The sequence below is a fragment of the Heptranchias perlo genome, chromosome 1 (genome assembly GCF_035084215.1).
Source record: "Heptranchias perlo isolate sHepPer1 chromosome 1, sHepPer1.hap1, whole genome shotgun sequence".
Taxonomy (NCBI): Eukaryota; Metazoa; Chordata; class Chondrichthyes; order Hexanchiformes; family Hexanchidae; genus Heptranchias; species Heptranchias perlo.
Window position 1 is genome coordinate 31,872,444 of NC_090325.1, and position 19,938 is coordinate 31,892,381.

The following is a 19,938-nucleotide window of genomic DNA, read 5'->3' on the forward strand; positions in this document are numbered from 1 at the left end:
TCTTGTCACATCACTATGTGAAGTGCATTTGTAATCCATAATTCTTTACTATGCTCACTTAAACATTAGTAAAATATATGTATGATTACTTGAAATGCACAGCAGAATCAATCAGCATTTGAAAAAGAAATGTTAGTCTGCTGGAAAGCTGTGAATAAATACATTTTTTAAAAGTTAAAATATAGTTTGACTAATTAAGATCCAAGGAAATAATCAGGTAATGATTTTTACATTCACAGGCCAAGGTGTTGAGAAGCATTAGATCCTACCTACTTACTCCAACTAGATTATATTGCTCCCAGACAACAAGGTCCCATTTCCTTCAAAACTCAAGAGTATCTATGTATACAGAAATCTATTGTGTTACATGCTCGTGCCCATGTGGTGGTTCACAAACTTTGAAGGAAAGTGGAGCTCCCCAACGTGCCCAGCCAGTTTGGTTTGGCCACACATATTGAATAAAATTTACCAGTCAGTTTCCGAACCCTTCTTCTAATAACCACTCCCCCAACCCAACACAGTTGTTTCAACAAGCCAACCATTTGAGTGGGTACAGAAGCAGTCAAATAGGAAGACAAGTTGCTGTTCTATGCTATGTTTTAGCCTCAAATTTACTCTGCTGCAGGTGTGAATTGAGCACAAGCACAAGTGGTCCTGAAGTCTTTGGATGGTGAAAAGGGAGGTTCAAGCTAACTATCATCCTGAAAATCACAAAATCCATTGCCACCAAATACTGCCATCTTCAGTTGCTTCATCAATGACCTTACCTCCATCATAAAGTCAGAAATGGGGATGTTCGCTGATGATTGCACAGTGGACAGTTCCATTCGCAACCCCTCAGATAATGAAGCAGTCCATGCCCGCATGCAGCAAGACCTGGACAACATCCAGGATTGGGCTCATAAGTGGCAAGTAACATTCGCGCCAGACAAGTGCCAGGCAACGACCATCTCCAACAAGAGAGAATCTAACCACCTCCCCTTGACATTCATCGGCATTACCATCGCCGAATCCCCCACCATCAACATCCTGGGGGTCACCATTGACCAGAAACTTAACTGGACCAGCCACATAAATACTATGGCTACAAGAGCAGGTCAGAGGCTGGGTATTCTGCAGTGAATGACTCACCTCCTGACTTCCCAAAGCCTTTCCACCATCCACAAGGCACAGGTCAGGAGTGTGATGGAATACTCTCCACTTTCCTGGATGAGTGCAGCTCCAACAACACAAGAAGCTCGGCACCATCCTGGACAAAGCAGCCCGTTTGATTGGCACCCCATCCACCACCCTAAACATTCACTCTCTTCTCTACCGGCGCACAGTGGCTGCAGTGTGCGCCATCCACTGGATGCACTGCAGCAACTCGCCAAGGCTTCTTCGACAGCACCTCCCAAACCCATGACCTCTACCACCTAGAAAGACAAGGGCAGCAGGCACATGGGAACAACACCACCTGCACGTTCCCCTCCAAGTCACACACCATCCCGACTTGGAAATATATCGCCGTTCCTTCATCGTCGCTGGGTCAAAATCCTGGAACTCCCTACCTAACAGCACTGTGGGAGAACCTTCACCGCACAGACTGCAGCAGTTCAAGGCGGCGACTCACCACCATCTTCTCAAGGGCAATTAGGGATGGGCAATATATGCTGGCCTTGCCAGCGACACCCACATCCCATGAACGAATTAAAAAAAATATGGTCACTGGAAGAACACCACCCTCACTGGACATCAGGCAGAATGAGCAAAACTAATTGTTGAATAATTGGATAATTTATCACTTTCTATAGCTGACATTCTGTTCACTGGTTTTACTGCATTCTAATGTGATTGGAGGACATATCTTAATAAAATTTGAGTGTATTAATTAGTCCTGCAAATGTATGCATTCTGTCCAGGAAGGTAATCGAAAAGATCACCTTGTTCAAATTTAATTTTATTAAAATAACGCAGAAGCAAGAATATACTAAGTAAGACAACACAAGATTATTGCAACAAATATTTTTGATCCCTTCAAGTTATAGTATTAAACACAGGTAATGGCACAATAAACTTGCCTCCTCAGATTTTAATCAAACTCCAGGATATTAAATAATACTAAATAACCCATGTGACTAGCTCTCATTACCAGCTAAGCATTTTACTGTTTGGGAGAGATGGAGAGTGGGAGAGTGAAGAACTGAACAGGGAATATACATCAGATTGAGTCAGGGCTATTCACCAACACCTCCTTTGTGATTTACTAAAGTGCAGCATTGTACTGAGGGCAATGCCTGGCCTTTAGCTGACAAATAGACATGGGAGACCTGAAAGAGGAGGAAAAGAAAATACATAACTTTAGCACATGTCTGTCAGGTACCTGTCTAATTACTAAAATGGCACAGACAACAAAGGAAGACTCCACACTGGCGCAATTAGGAGGCACCAGCATTTTCATGTTTATAAAGCACATAGTTGAGATAAGAGTACAAGGAACATTAGAGGCACTTTTGCCCTGTGTCGTTTTCTTGTAATTAACCTGGAAGTGCTCTGTACTGACTCCTGCCCAAAATGCAGATTGAGGAAAGATCTGCTCAGGTCTGTAACTGTCTTTTGTTGTCTTCCCCTCTCCCTAAAACAAACGCACACACACATATGTACACATACACATTTCCAGCGACAAGGGAGAACGGCTTCCTCGACTGTCGAACTTGGTAATTTGCCAGCAGATGAATAAAAGCCATCAGCTGAAGGCAACTCACCCATTGATCTTTCTTCCTGAAGAGAAATGCCAGTCCTCTATTTAGCATCTCTCTTTTTAAAAACATTTTTTGCCATTGCATTTTTATGCTCATCACTTCCTCAACTCCGACCTCAGAAGAACTCGATCTACTGAATCAATCTGATGTTTTCCGCTTCCCACACAAACCATCCTGTGACCTGAGTGCCAATCTACTGCTAGATTAGAGGCACTTTTGCCCTGTGAGCTCACGCCTTCCAAGAACTGGATTGAGATTGCACAAACCAGCGTCGACAGCGGCGGAGGAGGAGCCTTTCTTTCTGTCTCCCACAGAGCGGTCGGCAGCGGGGAAAGAGGAGCGGACCTGGTTGGAGCGGCGGGAGCGGTGGCGAGTCGATAAAGGGAGCCCCGAGGCTCAGGTAGGCCTCAGACCAGTGTCGACAGCGGCGGAGGAGGAGCCTTTCTTTCTCTCTCCCACAGAGCGGTCGGCAGCGGGGAAAGAGGAGCGGACCTGGTTGGAGCGGCGGGAGCGGTGGCGAGTCGATAAAGGGAGCCCCGAGGCTCAGGTAGGCCTCAGACCAGTGTCGACAGCGGCGGAGGAGGAGCCTTTCTTTCTCTCTCCCACAGAGCGGTCGGCAGCGGGGAAGGAGGAGCGGACCTGGTTGGAGCGGCGGCGAGTCGATAAAGGGAGCAGCAGAGGCCTGAGGGGAAAGAGCTTCGCGGGCTTTTTCAAAGGCAGGGGGCGGGGCCAATTCATTGGTACCCGTATATAGGTGGAGCGGTTGCTAAACCCGAGACACTACACTAGTAGTGACTCCCACCCTCCCACCTCCTCGAACCTTTTGGGAATTTAAAGGGTAGGTTCGATTTTATATTTTGTTTTCAGGGACTTAACTCCTGGACCTAAGATAAATAAGAAGCAAAAAGTAATCCAAGTGGGAAGTCACCAAGGAAGAGGTAACTGATTGGCTGGTGAGTATTTTCCTGCTGAATTTGTCTAAAGTTAGAGTTTGTGGATTCTCGGGTCTCTGTTGTGTAGTGGGGGACTGATGTTCAGCAAGGGCCCTTGAGTATACCTTTTAATTGAAGTGAAATTGGTGGGATTCATTTAATTTGAATTAATTAGATAAAGGGTAAGTCATGTCAGGACAGCCCAGCCCCGTGTTATGCTCTTCCTGCTCTATGTGGGAAATCAGGGACCCTTCCGGTGTCCCTGACGACCATGTGTGCGGGAAATGTATCCAGCTGCAGGTACTGACAAACCGCATTGCGGCACTGGAGCTGCGGATGGATTAATTATGGAGCATTCACGATGCTGAGAACGTCGTGGATAGCACGTTTAGTGAGATGGTCACACCACAGGTAAAGATTGTACAGGCAGGAAGTAATTGGGTGACCACCAGGCAGAGTAAGAGAAGCAGGCAGGCAGTGCAGGGGTCCCCTGTGGCCATCCCCCTCTCAAACAAATATACCGCTTTGGGTATTGTTGAGGGGGATGACTTATCAGGGGAAGGCAGCAGCAGCCAACTTCCTGGCACCAGGGGTAGCTCTGCTGCACAGGCTGGGAGGAAAAAGAGTGGAAGAGCTATAGTGGTAGGGGATTCTATCGTAAGGGGAACAGACAGGCGTTTCTGTGGCCGTAAATGTGACTCCAGGATGGTTTGTTGCCTCCCTGGTGCCAGGGTCATGGATGTCACTGAGCGGCTACAGGGCATTCTCAAGGGGGAGGGTGAGCAGGCAGAGGTCGTGGTCCACATTGGGACCAACGACATAGGTAGGAAGGGAGATGAGGTCCTGCATCAAGAATTTAGGGAGCTAGGTAGAAGATTAAAGAGCAGGACCTCAAAGGTTGTAATCTCTGGATTACTCCCAGTGCCACGGGCTAGTGAGTATAGAAATAGGAGGATAGAACAGATGAATGCGTGGCTAAAGAGTTGGTGCAGGAGGGAGGGTTTCAGTTTCCTGGATCACTGGGCCTGCTTCTGGGGAAGGTGGGACTTGTACAAGTCGGACGGGTTGCACCTGAACCAGAGCGGGACAAATATCCTTGCGGGGAGGTTTGCTAGCACTGTTGGGGAGGGTTTAAACTAACTTGGCAGGGGGGTGGGATACAGAGTGGAGCTACAATAGGGGGTGATGTGCAGCCAAATATAGAGAAAAAAAGTCAGCTTAGAAGACAGGGCAAATATGTAAGGGCAAGGCTGGATGGCATCTATTTTAATGCAAGGAGTCTTGCGAATAAGGTGGATGAACTGAAGGTGTTGATAAACACATGGGAGTATGATATTGTTGCTGTCACAGAGACATGGTTGAGGGAGGGGCAAGACTGGCAGCTCAATATTCCGGGGTACAGAATCTTCAGGCGAGACAGAGGGGGAGGTATAAGAGGAGGGGGGGTCGCAATATTAATTAAAGAATCAATTACTGCCATAAGGAGGGATGATATATTAGCAGGTTCCTCTAATGAGGCCATATGGGTGGAGCTTAAAAACAAAAAGGGGGCAAGCACTTTGATGGGAGTGTACTATAGGCCCCCAAACAGTCAGGGGGAGATAGAGGAACAGATATGTAGGCAAATCTCAGAAAATTGTGCAAATAATAGGGTAATAATAGTGGGGGATTTCAACTTCCCCAATATTAACTGGGATACTCAGAGTGTAAAAGGCTTAGAGGGTACAAAATTCTTAACGTGCATCCAGGAGAGCTTTTTGAGCCAGCATGTAGAAAGTCCTACAAGAGAGGGGGCGGTACTGGACCTAATTCTAGGGAATGTGGCCGGCCAAGTGGAAGAAGTGCTAGTAGGTGAGCACTTTGGTGACAGTGACCATAATTCGGTGAGATTTAAGGTGGTCATGGAAAAGGACAGGGAGGGGCCGGAAATAAAGGTTCTAAATTGGGGGAAGGCCAATTTTAATAGGATACGGCAGGATCTGGCCAAAATGGACTGGGATCAGCTGCTTGTAGGAAAATCCGCATCGGAGCAATGGGAGTCTCAGAAGGGAGATTGAGACCATACAATGGCAACATGTTCCCGTAAAGGTCAAGGGTGGTTCCAAGAACTCCAGGGAACCTTAGATGTCAGGGGATATACGAGAATGGATTAGGAAAAAAAGGAGGGCTTTTGGCAGATACAAAAGGCTAAAGACGGAGGAAGCCCTAGAGGAGTACAAAAAGTGCAGGGGGATACTTAAAAAAGAAATTAGGAGATCAAGGAGGGGCCATGAAATAACACTGGCGAGCAAAATAAAGGAAAATCCTAAGATGTTTTATAAGTATATTAAGGGTAAGAGGATAACTAGGGAAAAAATAGGGCCCATTAGGGACAAAAATGGCAATGTGTGTGTGGAGCCGGCAGATGTAGGAGGGGTTCTAAATGAATTTTTTGCATCTGTTTTCACTATGGAGAAGGACGATGTAGACATAGAAATACGGCAGGGGGACTGTGATATACTCGAACATATTAACATCGAGCGGGAGGAGGTATTGGCGGTTTTAGCAGGCCTAAAAATGGATAAATCCCCAGGCCCGGACGAAATGTATCCCAGGCTACTGTGTGAGGCAAAGGGGGAAATTGCGGGGGCTCTAACACATATATTCAGAACCTCTCTGGCCACAGGGGATGTGCCAGAGGACTGGAGAACCGCTAATGTAGTACCATTATTCAAGAAGGGGAGTAGGGAAAAAACGGGGAACTATAGGCCAGTGAGCCTAACATCAGTGGTAGGAAAATTATTGGAAAAAATTCTGAAGGACAAAATTAGTCTCCACTTGGAGAAGCAAGGATTAATCAGGGATAGTCAACATGGCTTTGTCAAGAGAAGATCATGTCTGACTCATTTGATTGAATTTTTTGAGGGGGTGACTAGGCGTGTGGATGAGGGTAACGCAGTGGATGTGGTATACATGGATTTCAGTAAGGCCTTCGATAAAGTCCCGCACAGGAGACTGGTCAAGAAGGTACGAGCCCATGGAATCCAGGGTGCCTTGGCACTTTGGATACAAAACTGGCTTAGTGGCAGAAGGCAGAGGGTGATGGTCGAAGGTTGTTTTTGTGACTGGAAGCCTGTGGCCAGTGGGGTACCACAGGGATCGGTGCTGGGTCCCTTGCTGTTTGTGGTCTACATTAATGACTTGGATATGAATGTAAAAGGTATGATCAGTAAGTTCGCTGATGATACAAAAATTGGTAGGGTGGTAAATAGCGAGGAGGATAGCCTCAGTCTGCAGGACGATATAGATGGGATGGTCAGAACAGTGGCAAATGGAATTTAACCCGGAAAAGTGCGAGGTGATGCACTTTGGAGGGACTAACAAGGCAAGGGAATACACAATGAATGGGAGGACCCTAGGCAAGACAGAGGGTCAGAGGGATCTTGGTGTGCAAGTTCACAGATCCCTGAAGGCGGCAGAACAGGTAGATAAGGTGGTAAAGAAGGCATATGGGATACTTGCCTTTATTAGCCGAGGCATAGAATATAAGAGCAAGGAGGTTATGATGGAGCTGTATAAAACACTGGTTAGGCCACAGCTGGAGTACTGTGTGCAGTTCTGGACGCCACACTACAGGAAGGATGTGATCGCTTTGGAGAGGGTGCAGAGGAGATTCACCAGGATGTTACGAGGGCTGGAGCGCTTCAGCTATGAAGAGAGACTGGGAAGATTGGGTTTGTTTTCCTTGGAACAGAGGAGGCTGAGGGGGGACATGATTGAGGTGTACAAAATTTTGAGGGGCACAGATAGGATGGATACGAAGGAGCTTTTTCCCTTCGTTGAGGGTTCTATAACAAGGGGGCATAGATTCAAGGTAAAAGGCGGGAGGTTTAGAGGGGATTTGAGAAAGAACTTTTTCACCCAGAGGGTGGTTGGAGTCTGGAACTCACTGCCTGAAAGGGTTGTGGAGGCAGGAACCCTCACAACATTCAAGAAGCATTTGGATGAGCACTTGAAATGCCATAGCATACAAGGCTACGGACCAAATGCTGGAATATGGGATTAGGCTTGATGGCCGGCGTGGACACGATGGGCCGAAGGGCCTCTATCCGTGCTGTATAACTCTGAACACACAGAATCTTTTACAGCCAACAGACAAGGGAGATCTTAATCACATTACTCTGGATTGGATTTGTGCCCAGGTCTTGGGGGCAAAAAGCTAGTGTGCTAACCCGATGGTCCACTGAGTCCTTCAGGGTACCACTCTAAATAGCATAAAGAAAGTACTAAAGTTACGAATATTACCACACATCATATATAAGGCAAAACCACACAGTTTGAGCTAAATAGTGTATTAGCACAGAAACTTACAACAAAGGTAATTCAATAATAAGATGTACTAGGTTACACATCAATTCCTCCAGGAGATCTTCTGCCTCAGCCCCTGAAAGATAGAGATTTACTTAAATATATAAATATACAAAAGGAAGTTCAGCTGTCCCTGCATCTATTGCTGTATATTTGTTATCTTTCTTTGATATGTAAATAATTCAACAGCAAATTTAGATCTTCCACTCACCCCCCTACTCTACTTCACTCTAACTCTGCCCTCACCCAGATCCCACAAGTCTGTGCTCAGTATGCAGCAGCACAATTCAGGGGACTGATCAGTTTATCATTTCTCAGTACACATTACTGCTCCCAAATACTCTCAGTATTGGTTTCCTGACAGCTCGGTTGGCAATTTACATTGGCCTGTATAGAACTAAACAATGCAGGCCAGGAACATCTCAGGTTCGATCCCCAGTAAGGGCTGAGTTAGCTGAAGAGAAATCAACTAGAGTTCCTGCCCCTGATCACAATCCAGCAATCCCTGCTAGAAAGTGCATGTGTGCAATAGTCAGGGATGACAGGATTGGGCTCCATTGTTGTGCTCTTCGTAGTCAGATACTATACTGACACTCACTGTCTAGGTTTACACATGAATGGCCACGTGGAGGAGCTATCGGAGGGGTACCAGCACCTGTGGAACCATACCCCAGCATGATTCAGCATCTTCAGGAGAAATCATTAGAAAATTTCAGGGGATTTCTCTTTTTACATTATATTCTTGGTGTATTTGAACATTAAAATTAATACTTGCCCCAGTAGAGACTATATAAGGAAACTTTGCTGTTTAGGACATGAGTTCCCAAACTGAGGTCCCCAGATCCTAGGGAATCAGAAGGGGAATCGCAAGGTCTTAATATTTTTGTCCTGTTGTCATCTGAATTGTCAATTTTTCTTATTTGTTGACTTACTACCTCTCTATTGCTGTATATGAATAAAACAATTTGATTTCAGTTTTCCTTTGGGCAGCTGATGCTGTTTTTCAGAACTTCAGATAGCCCTAGCAGCTTACTAAACTGAATATAAAAGCAGCTTTAGAGACCCCTAAATAAGCAACAAAGACAAAAAAAAACATGTTTGCATTATAAGTCATAGAAGTAATCATGCCAGAATCCTGGAAAACAAATTATTCTTGTATAATTCCAAACCTGATGTATTGTGGCTGATTCATTGTATTCATTTACAATAATCCAATTTTGTGTCATTTGGTTATTTTCTCTGAATGGTATCTTCTCCTGTCTTTTTAGCAGACATTTCTAAACACATTACGCAGAGAGGTCTCTGCAGTCAAGGGTGCTAAAATTTGGCAGGGTTAGTGAGGCGGGGTGGGGGGGGGGGGAAACGTCCAGTGATTCTTATTGGAAAATTCAGGTGCACACGCACAAGGCGAGGACAAGATCAGGTTCAGCTGTGGTGCGTCCTGTGATTGAACAAGCTGCCAACACTCAGTGTATAGGGTCATTGGGATAAGGTACCAGTGGACAAATGACACCCAGAAAATTGGACCCCACCCCAACTTGAGTCAGTGAGTGCAGGAAAGATGTGGAGATAAAAATAAAAAAAGGTCCATTTTTAAAAGATACATAATGGAAGATAAACAGTAATTAAAATTTAAAGACTCAACTAAAACTCAAAAACATGACGCTAAAGACAAATATACAGCAATAAAGTTAACCAAGAATCTTAAGTCAATTGCTTTTCATTTTTGTTTTGCTCACCATAAGCCACTGGTGCCCTCTCTTGATAAGTGAAATTAAGCTGCAGCTCCTCTTCGGGCATCTGGCTGACAAAGACTTTCAATAAACAGCGAATGATAAACAGGGCATTGTGGGCCTGCCAAATAAACAGCTGGCTGATGGGAAAATACAAACATGACAAGAATTATGAATTTGCAATTTACAACCAGATATCATAAACCACATTAGGAAACATTGACCAGTACATGCCATTAAAAATACATTCCTTTCAATAGTTACTGTGCATTTAGCTACAATAACTCAATGACGGCATGTACTTTTGCAAAGTGAGTTTATATTTTTTGATAACTCAATATTATGGAAATCACAAGTGTACACCAGAAAGTTCTACACAAAGTATTCAATGTATTTTTTAAAAAACAGACACACTAATGGATTACCACACAAAATAAGTAAAACCATCACAGGTTCACCCGGCTGACCGGTTACTCATCAGCATTATAATCAGGTTCTAGGAAAAGAACTAGCTAGTTCTCACAAATAGGGTAAATGAGCAATCGATTTATCTCACAAAGCTTATTCAGTATAACGAACTTCACAGTTCATCTTCACTACTTGAGAATTGGCTCAATTAAAAAAAATGTCGGACCACAAGCCATAACATTGCCAACATGATGATTTGATTCCAGACTTCTGCCAATAGCTCAGTCATTGGACATTTGGAGCTGTACCAAAGCAACCCAGGTACAGCGGGGAAGAAGGAGTACGACAACAACGACAACTTGTATTTAACATTAAAAATGTCCAAAAGGCACTTCACAGAGATGCAATCAAAAAAATGAATATCGAGCCAAAGACGGAAATATTAGGAAGGGTGACAAAAGCTTGATCAAAGAGGTGGGCTTTAAGGGAGGCAGAGAGGCTGAGGGGTACAGGGAGGGAAATCCTGAGCGTAGGGCCTGCACGGCTGAAGGCACAGCTTCCAACGTTAGGGCGAATGGGAGGTGGGGAGGACATGCAGAAAAGGCCAGAGTAAGGGGAACAGAGGATTCAGGTAGATTCTAGTAATGGAGGAGGTCATAGAGAAGGGCGAGAGGAGATTTAGACATGATTTCTGCACCACAATGTTTTGGACATGAAATCCTGTTTTGCATTCAATCTGACTTTTTCCATCAAATTTAGGAGATAGGAATGTCACCCCTTTTATATTAAACAACAGGGTATATGGGCATGATCTTTTTTTAAAATATATTTTGCTACCCCAAAATGCCAAACGTGCATCAAGGCATTACCAATTTAAAGACCCAGACATTGCCATATACCATATGAAAGGCATGCCACACTGAAATGTAGCCTGGCACTATAAAGGATTTACCAATAAAATGTTAATCTAATAAAAGAGTTCTACTATAATTAATGAAGATAGTCCTGAACTGTGGTATTATTGCTGCATTGTGGTATGACGATCTTATTGGTCAATATTGCTTGCTATTTTTTGTTAAAACAAAAGTTACCATCAAGGACACTGGTCATAATTAATATGCAATTTATGGTTGTTATTGGTAAACATGACAGAAATGTTGAGCACAGGCACTCCATACTACATATAAATCAAACTGGGGGCATGAGAAAACAGATCTTTCAGTATGTTAGTAATTATCTTGCGTCACTGGATTGCTATCTCTGTAGCTAGCAGTATGGGTTTGTAAGGGAACTGCAGAAACAATTTGGAAGCTTTGTTTCAATATATGGTTCAATTAATTCCATGCAATTGCTTTACTAATATTACCATGCTTTTGTTTCTCAGACTCTCAATGTATGTATGTGGGAGAGGGGTGGGAAGAAGGGAGCAATTGTAGCTCCACCCCTTAGTAAAATGTTCCATGTAAATAGGATGTTGAAGGAAGTTGCCTCTCAGAGAAGGTTTGTTTGGCACAAAAAAGTAAAACTTAAACAAACAACAATGTAACTGACTTTGAAATCTGTTAGTTTAGGTTTATTCTCAATGCAGTTTGTGGGTCCTTACTATGGGCAAATTGGCTGCAGCATTTACCAACAAAGTAACAGTGACTATACTTCTAAAGAAATTTATTGGCTGTGAAGCGCTTTGAGGACATGAAATGCATGACATAAATGAAAGTTATTTCTTTTCTTAGTCATCACCCCATCTCCTCCCAACCTTTCCAAGCTCTTGGGGGCACTGATTCTTATGGGGAGCCTGACAGTACCTCTCAAGTGCCCATTCCAAATGTGTGAGCCTAAACATAGAATATTGGTAGGCTATTTGACTGCAGAGGGCATTAATCTGAGCCTCATTCTATCCACACATGCATTCTCAAGAAGGATTCAACAATGATTAATAGCAAGAGCCCAAGCTGATTTTTCCCTCCAAAATTCTATAGATTATGGAACAGTTCCTGCAGATTGGAGCGTGACAAATGTAACCCCATTATTTAAAAAAGGAGGGAGGGAAAAAACAGAGAACTACAGACCAGTTAGCCTAACATCAGTAGTAGGGAAGGTGCTAGAATCTATTATAAAGGATGTGATAACAGGATACTTAGAAAATATCAATGGGATTAGACAAAGTCAACATGGATTTATGAAAGGGAAATCGTGTTTGACAAAACTACTGGAATTTTTTTTGAGGATGTGACGAGTAGAATAGATAAGGGAGAACCTGTGGATATGGTTTATTTGAATTTTCAGAAGGCCTTTGATAAAGGCCCACATAAGAGGATAGTGTGCAAAATTAAAGCACATGGGATTGGGGGTAATATATTGGCATAGATTGAAAATTGGTTAACAGGCAGGAAACAGAGTAAGAATAAATGGGTCTTTTTCGGGGTGGCAGGCGGTGACTAGTGGGGTACTGCAGGGATCAGTGCTTGGGCCCCAGCTATTCACAATATATATCAATGATTTGGATGAGGGAACCAAATGTAATATTTCCAAGTTTGCTGACGACAAAAATCTAGGTGGGATTGTGAGTTGTGAGGATGCAGCAAAGAGGCTTCAAGGCGATTTAGACAAGTTGAGTGAGTGGGCAAATACATGGCAGATGCAGTATAACGTGGATAAATGTGCAGTTATCCACTTCAGAAGGAAAAACAGAAAGGCAGAGTATTATTTAAATGGTGATAGATTGGGAAATTTTGATGTACAAAAGGACCTGGGTGTCCTTGTACACCAGTCACTGAAAGCAAACATGCAGGTGCAGCAAGCAATTAGGAAGGCAAATTGTATGTTAGCCTTCATTGCAAGAGGATTTGAGTACAGGAGCAAGGATGTCTTACTGCAGTTATATAGGGCCTTGGTGAGACCACACCTGGAGTATTGTGTGCAGTTTTGGTCTCCTTACCTAAGAAAGGATATACTTACCATAGAGGGAGTGTAGCAAAGGTTCACCAGACTGATTCCTGGGATGGCAGGACTGTCGTGTGAGGAGAGATTGGGTCGACTCGGCCTGTATTCACTTGAGTTTAGAAGATTGAGAGGGGATCGCGTTGAAACGTATAAAATTCTGACAGGGCTGGACAGACTGGATACAGGGAGGATGTTTCCCCTGGCTGGGGGGTCTAGAACGAGGAGTCACAGTCTCAGGATACGGGGAGGGACATTTAGGACTGAGATGGAGAAATTTCTTCACTCAGAGGGTGGTGAACCTGTAGAATTCTCTACCTCAGAAGGCTGTGGAAGCCAAGTCACTGAATATATTTAAGGAGATAGATAGATTTCTAGACACAGAGGGCATCAAGGAGTATGGGGAGAGAGCAGGAATATCGTATTGATATAGAGGATCAGCCATGATCATAATGAATGGCTGTAAAATGCTTTGGAATATCCTGAGGATGCATTAAGATGCAGTATAAATGCAAGTCTTAATTCCTCCAAAAACAGGTAAAAGAGTTGCCTCCCTATGGCGACTGAGTAGGTTACATAAAATCAGCAGTAGAACAGGTTGAACGTGATCTGCAGATGGCTGGGCTCAATGGGCCAAATATTGTTTTCTCAATGATTGTTTTAGGCACTTATGTAAAAGGAATGAACGGTTTAGTTATCAATACACACACAATTTGGGAGCTTCCATTGGGAGCATACCTAAAAATGAGGTGCCAATCTGGTGAAGCTACAACACAGGACTACATGCATGCTAAACAGCGGAAGCAACATGCTATAGACAGAGCTAGGCGATTCCACAACCAACTGATCAGATCAAAGCTCTGCAGTCCTGCCACATCCAGTCGTGAATGGTGGTGGACAATTAAACAACTAACGGGAGGAGGAGGCTCTGTAAACATCCCCATCCTCAATGATGGCGGAGTCTTCAGCCAGAAGTGCCGAGTGCATGATCCATCTCGGCCTCCACCCGATATCCCCACTGTCACAGAAGTCAGTCTTCAGCCAATTCGATTCACTCCACGTGATATCAAGAAACGGCTGAGCGCACTGGATACAGCAAAGGCTATGGGCCCAGACAACATCCCAGCTGTAGTGCTGAAGACTTGTGCTCCAGAACTAGCTGCGCCTCTAGCTAAGCTGTTCCAGTACAACTACGACACTGGCATCTACCTGACAATGTGGAAAATTGCCCAGGTATATCCTGTCCACAAAAAGCAGGACAAATCCAATCCGGCCAATTACCGCCCCATCAGTCTACTCTCAATCAACAGCAAAGTGATGGAAGGTGTCGTCGACAGTGCTATCAAGCGGCACTTACTCACCGATGCTCAGTTTGGGTTCCACCAGGACCACTCGGCTCCAGACCTCATTACAGCCTTGGTCCAGCATGGACAAAAGAGCTGAATTCCAGAGGTGAGGTGAAAGTGACTGCCCTTGACATCAAGGCAGCATTTGACCGAGTGTGGCACCAAGGAGCCCTCGTAAAATTGAAGTCAGTGGGAATCATGGGGAAAACTCTCCAGTGGCTGGCGTCATACCTAGCACAAAGGAAGATGGTAGTGGTTGTTGGAGGTCAATCATCTCAGCCCCAGGGCATTGCTGCAGGAGTTTCTCAGGGCAGTGTTCTAGGCCCAACCATCTTCAGCTGCTTCATCAAAGACCTTCCCTCCATCATAAGGTCAGAAATGGGGATGTTCGCTGATGATTGCACAGTGTTCAGTTCCATTCGCAGCCCCTCAAATAATGAAGCAGTCCGAGCCCGCATGCAGCAAGACCTGGACAACATCCATGTTTGGGCTCATAAGTGGCAAGTAACATTCGCACCAGACAAGTGCCAGGCAATGACCATCTCCAACAAGGAGAGTCTAACCACCTACCCTTGACATTCAACGGCAGTACCATTGACAAATCCCCCACCATCAACATCCTGGCGGTCACCACTGACCAGAAACTTAACTGGACCAGCCACATAAACACTGTGGCTACAATAGCTGGGTATTCTGCGGCGAGTGACTCACCTCCTGACTCCCCAAAGCCTTTCCACCATCTACAAGGCACAAGTCAGGAGTGTGATGGAATACTCTGCACTTGCCTGGATGAGTGCAGCTCCAACAACACTCAAGAAGCTCAACACCATCCAGGGCAAAGCAGCCCGCTTGATTGGCACCCCATCCATCACCCTAAACATTCACTCCCTTCACCACCGGCACACAGTGGCTGCAGTGTGTACCATCCACAGGATGCACTGCAGCAACTCGCCAAGGCTTCTTCGACAGCACCTCCCAAACCCGCGACCTCTACCACCTAGAAGGACAAGAGCAGCAGGCACATGGGAACACCACCACCTGCACGTTCCCCTCCAAGTCATACACCAGCCCGACTTGGAAATATATCGCCTCTCCTTCATCGTCGCTGGGTCAAAATCCTGGAACTCCCTTCCTAACAGCACTGTGGGAGAACCGTCACCACATGGACTGCAGTGGTTCAAGAAGGCAGCTCACCACCACCTTCTCGAGGGCAATTAAGGATGGGCAATAAATGCCGGCCTTGCCAGCGACGCCCACATCCCATGAATGAATTTTTAAAAATCTAATCAGTTGTAGACCAATCAACCATTGGCTTCGGGGGGGGGGGGGGGGGGCAAGGGGAGGTGAAAGGGAAGAGTGAAGCCACCACTGGGGAAGATGGATGACTTGCCTCTACATGACATCTGGTCCTGGGAGGAGGGTGGAGATCAGCATTAAACTGGAAGCAAAATTTGCACTAGATGCCACAGAATAGGATATATACGGCAACAGAATGTAATAAAGTTAACTTTGGAGACATTGACAGCGGTAACAGTGTTGGCACGGAATCTGTCCTTTTTTTTGGTTAAATAATTTTGAAAGCATTATACATTGATAATACATTGCTGACTTACTCTTGACATTCAGCTGAGATCTTTAGTTCATTGGTTCTGCTGAGGAAAATCTTAACAAGAGCTTGTAAGTTCCCTGTTCGCGGATTGTTCTCAACTGAAAGAAACATACAAAAAGTCAGCCCCATTTAATGAACGTTAAGAGCATGCAAAACATAAATGTCACTTTGAAAAGGTTTTGAAAGTGAAAGTGAAGAGGCTCATTCAAGTACAGATTTATAACTTATTCCGAATGTATATTTTCTCATTTAAATTACTGCCGCAAATGCAAATTAGGTGTTCCTTACAGATTTAAGATAAAGGGTTAAAATTTCCTACTTATTTTCTGAAAGATAGCAAATTACAACGGGCTACAGTTCTACAGTCATCAACACTCTCCAGTACCTTGCCCAAACTACGATTTTTCTTATGCAAAGCTAAACAATAAAAGTAGGCCATTTGACCATGGGAGACATTATTCAATGTCTTCACACGTGCTTTCCAACAGGGGTTACTAGATAGCGGGAACCCTAGAGTCCCCCTGCCCTCCCACCGGAACTCTGACACACAGGAGGCGAATTGCAAGTTCTACTTCTGCTCCAGCTTTAAAATCACTTAGCTCGACTGTGGATTGAATTTGGACCCTTCCTGGTGACTGAACCTCTGCCATCAAGGAACCAAAAAGGGAAATAGTAAGTTGAATTTAATTTTTGTAAATGTTGGTGGCACCAAGAAGAATTGTAAAGTTATCAAACACGAGTCAAATGCTTCGATATGATTTAAGATATGAACACACTTACTTAGTGATTTGGAGATTGAAAGCGTTGCCTCTTCCAAGAGCTGTGTATCAGCACTGCAAGAGAAAGACAACCATAACAGTTACACTACTTTAAAACAAAATCATTTTTGTATGGCCTGATCAACAGCTATACAATTACTTTGTTAACCTTATGGAGCTATTAGGCAAAGAACGTAGGTGATCAAATCAAGGCACTCAAAATACTATGAAAAAAATTCTCCACCATTATTCTCAGTAACCAAAATTTCTAATTGAGCATCAAAAGCAATATATGGAAAGTCACAAACTGTGCTGCATTTTTTTTTGCTTAATTGGTTGGTGCTCCAGAGTGACAGGACTTGTTAAATCAAAATGTGCTAACACTCCTAGATCTCACTCAACCACACTTAATATATGGTCATTAATATATATCTTGATATATATTAATGACTCGGATGCACAGGGCACAATTTCAAAATTTGCAGATGACACAAAACTTGGAAGGGTAGTAAACAGTAAGGAGGACAGTGATAGACTTCAAGAGGATATAGAAACACTGGTGGAATGGGCGGACACGTGGCATATGAAATTTAACGCAGAAAAATGTGAAGTAATACATTTCGGTCGGAAGATCGAGGAGAGGCAATATAAACTAGAGGGCACAACTCAAAGGGGTACAGGAACAGAGAGATCTGGGGGTATATGTACACAAATCGTTGAAGGTGGCAGGGCATAGAGTACAAAAGTATGGAAGTCACGATGAACCTTTATAAAACACTGGTTCGGCCACAACTGGAGTACTGTGTCCAGTTCTGGACACCGCACTTTAGGAAAGATGTGAAGGCCTTAGAGAGGGTGCAGAAGAGATTTACTGGAACGATTCCAGGGATATGGCACTTCAGTTACGTGGATAGACTGGAGAAGTTGGGGTTGTTCTCCTTGGAACAGAGACGGTTGCGAGGAGATTTGATAGAGGTATTCAAAATCATGAAGGGTCTAGACAGAGTAGATAGAGAGAAACTGTTCCCATGGCGGAAGGGTCAAGAACCAGAGGGCATAGATTTAAGGTGATTGGCAAAAGAACCAAAGATGACATGAGGAAAAACTTTTTTACACAGCGAGTGGTTAGGATCTGGAATGCACCGCCCGAGGGGGTGGTGGAGGCAGATTCAATCATGGCCCTCAAAAAGGGAACTGGATAAGTACTTGAAAGGAAAAAAATTTGCAGGGCTACGTGAATATGGCAGGGGAGTGGGACTAGCTGGATTGCTCTTGCATAGAGCCGGCGTGGACTCGATGGGCCGAATGGCCTCCTTCCATGCTGTATCCTATGATTCTATGACTTAGCTAGTTCAATACCGTTCATAATGTACATTAAGTTGCCCATTTTTTCTTCCAATTTGCAGCACTATATACTTATCCTTACTGAATTTTCTGTTACTGTACACATCCACTTACACATTTTATTTAGTTTTGTTTTATTCATTTATGGGACATGGGCGTCACTGGCAAGGCCAGCATTTATTATCCATCCCTAATTGCCCTCGAGAAGGTGGTGGTAAGACGCCTTCTTGAACCACTGCAGTCTGTGTGGTGAAGGTACTCCCACAGTGGGAGTATTTTTGAAATTGTGCACACAGAGGTCATCCTTCAGAAGTCACAAACATCTGCTGTTTAGGTGGACATTAAAGATCCCATAGAAAAGAGCAGGGCGTTCTCCCAGTGACATGAACAACATTCTTCCCTCAAACAAAACACAAATTAACTGGTTATTCATATTGTTATCATTTGCAGTATCTTGGTGTGCACAAAATTGCTGCTACATTTGCCTGCAATACAAAAGTTATTCAGATTTTGAGACACGAGATGAGATGAGATCATATCATAAATCCCAAGAACTTTAATTTTGTCAAAATCTTGCTGGAAGTCTGGATAGTTCACTTATGCCTGTGCTTCTTGTGAATTATACTGAGGTTATCCAACAGAACAGGAATTGATCTGTAACTCACTAGCCCACAGGGATGAACATGTTACTAAATGAGTGAAATTCTATGTGCTTGCAAGCACAGCAGGTGGTTCTTTATATAAATGACAGTTAGAAAATTCATTTTAAGTAAGAATTTTTACTGACTGTCATGAAATCTTTTTTCCTTCCTCTCCTCAACTCATGCTTGGGTACAGTTCTGCGGATACCAGACATTCTCAAGTACCTTACCCATGTGACCATTCATATGCAAGCCTAGACAGCAAGTAGCAAAAGGTTATTTAACCATGGAGGCATTACATCCAAACCTGATCCCGTACTTACTAACGAATCAAAATCTACTTGTGCATATTTTCCAGCAGAAGTCACCGAACAGCAATCAGGAATGGGAACTCTGGCTGATTTTCCTTTCCCTAACTGCGACTCCCTAACACCTTTCCTGCTGAGGTCAGCTAACTCGGCACAGGCTAGGGACTGAACCTGTACCTTCCTGATCAGTTCCACACTGGGCAGCAAACTTACCAAATGAGCCATGGAGGTAGCATGTTAATATTTCTTTAGTTCAACACGTGAAATTAGATTGTGAGAACAGAAGAAAAACATGTATCATCAATTAGTTCATAAAATATAAATTCAGTTATGTCCTTGCATAGTATAATATAAGGATGAATTGCAGGCACTGAAATAACCGGATATTCTGTGATGTACTACGTCACTTGATACTAACCCGCAATATCAAAAGCGGCTGCTGTCAAATGTTTCAAAAGTAGCTCTATATATAATATAAATACTAGTTGTCTGTCAGAGTATTACAGGGGTAACCCAATCTCGCAGTTCAGCTGGCAAATTGCTTGAGCTTTGGTCTTGCAGTTTGTGATGTTATCTGAACTCCTCGATTAGATTACAGTCTTTTAATCCCCTCCCTAACAACCATCTAGTATTTATCCTCAGTTTACTTAACCACCAATTTTCTTGCTATTTATGGTCCACGAATGTATGAAGTTTTCAAATGGTACCCAGCGTCCAGTGGCAACATATCACTTCAGATAAAGTCATTAATGTTAAGACATTTCCTTAAACAGAGCTATTGATAGTCAGCAACTCAGTGCACCTTTAAACTGATATTTCATAAAGTAAGCT

The 19,938-nt window shown here is 43.9% G+C and overlaps 1 protein-coding gene across 3 annotated transcripts in view; it reads right to left on the reverse strand.

The window, feature by feature from the left end:
• dym (dymeclin) overlaps positions 1–19,938 on the reverse strand; it is a 412,070-nt gene that overhangs the window by 341,430 nt on the left and 50,702 nt on the right. For all 3 annotated transcript variants that reach the window (XM_067983422.1, XM_067983431.1, XM_067983440.1), the window contains exons 3-6: positions 16,837–16,889; positions 16,061–16,154; positions 9,760–9,893; positions 8,024–8,096 (exon numbers count right to left, since the gene is read on the reverse strand). In XM_067983422.1, the coding sequence (XP_067839523.1) occupies positions 8,024–8,096; positions 9,760–9,893; positions 16,061–16,154; positions 16,837–16,889 (354 nt within the window). The remainder of the gene's footprint in view (positions 1–8,023; positions 8,097–9,759; positions 9,894–16,060; positions 16,155–16,836; positions 16,890–19,938) is intronic.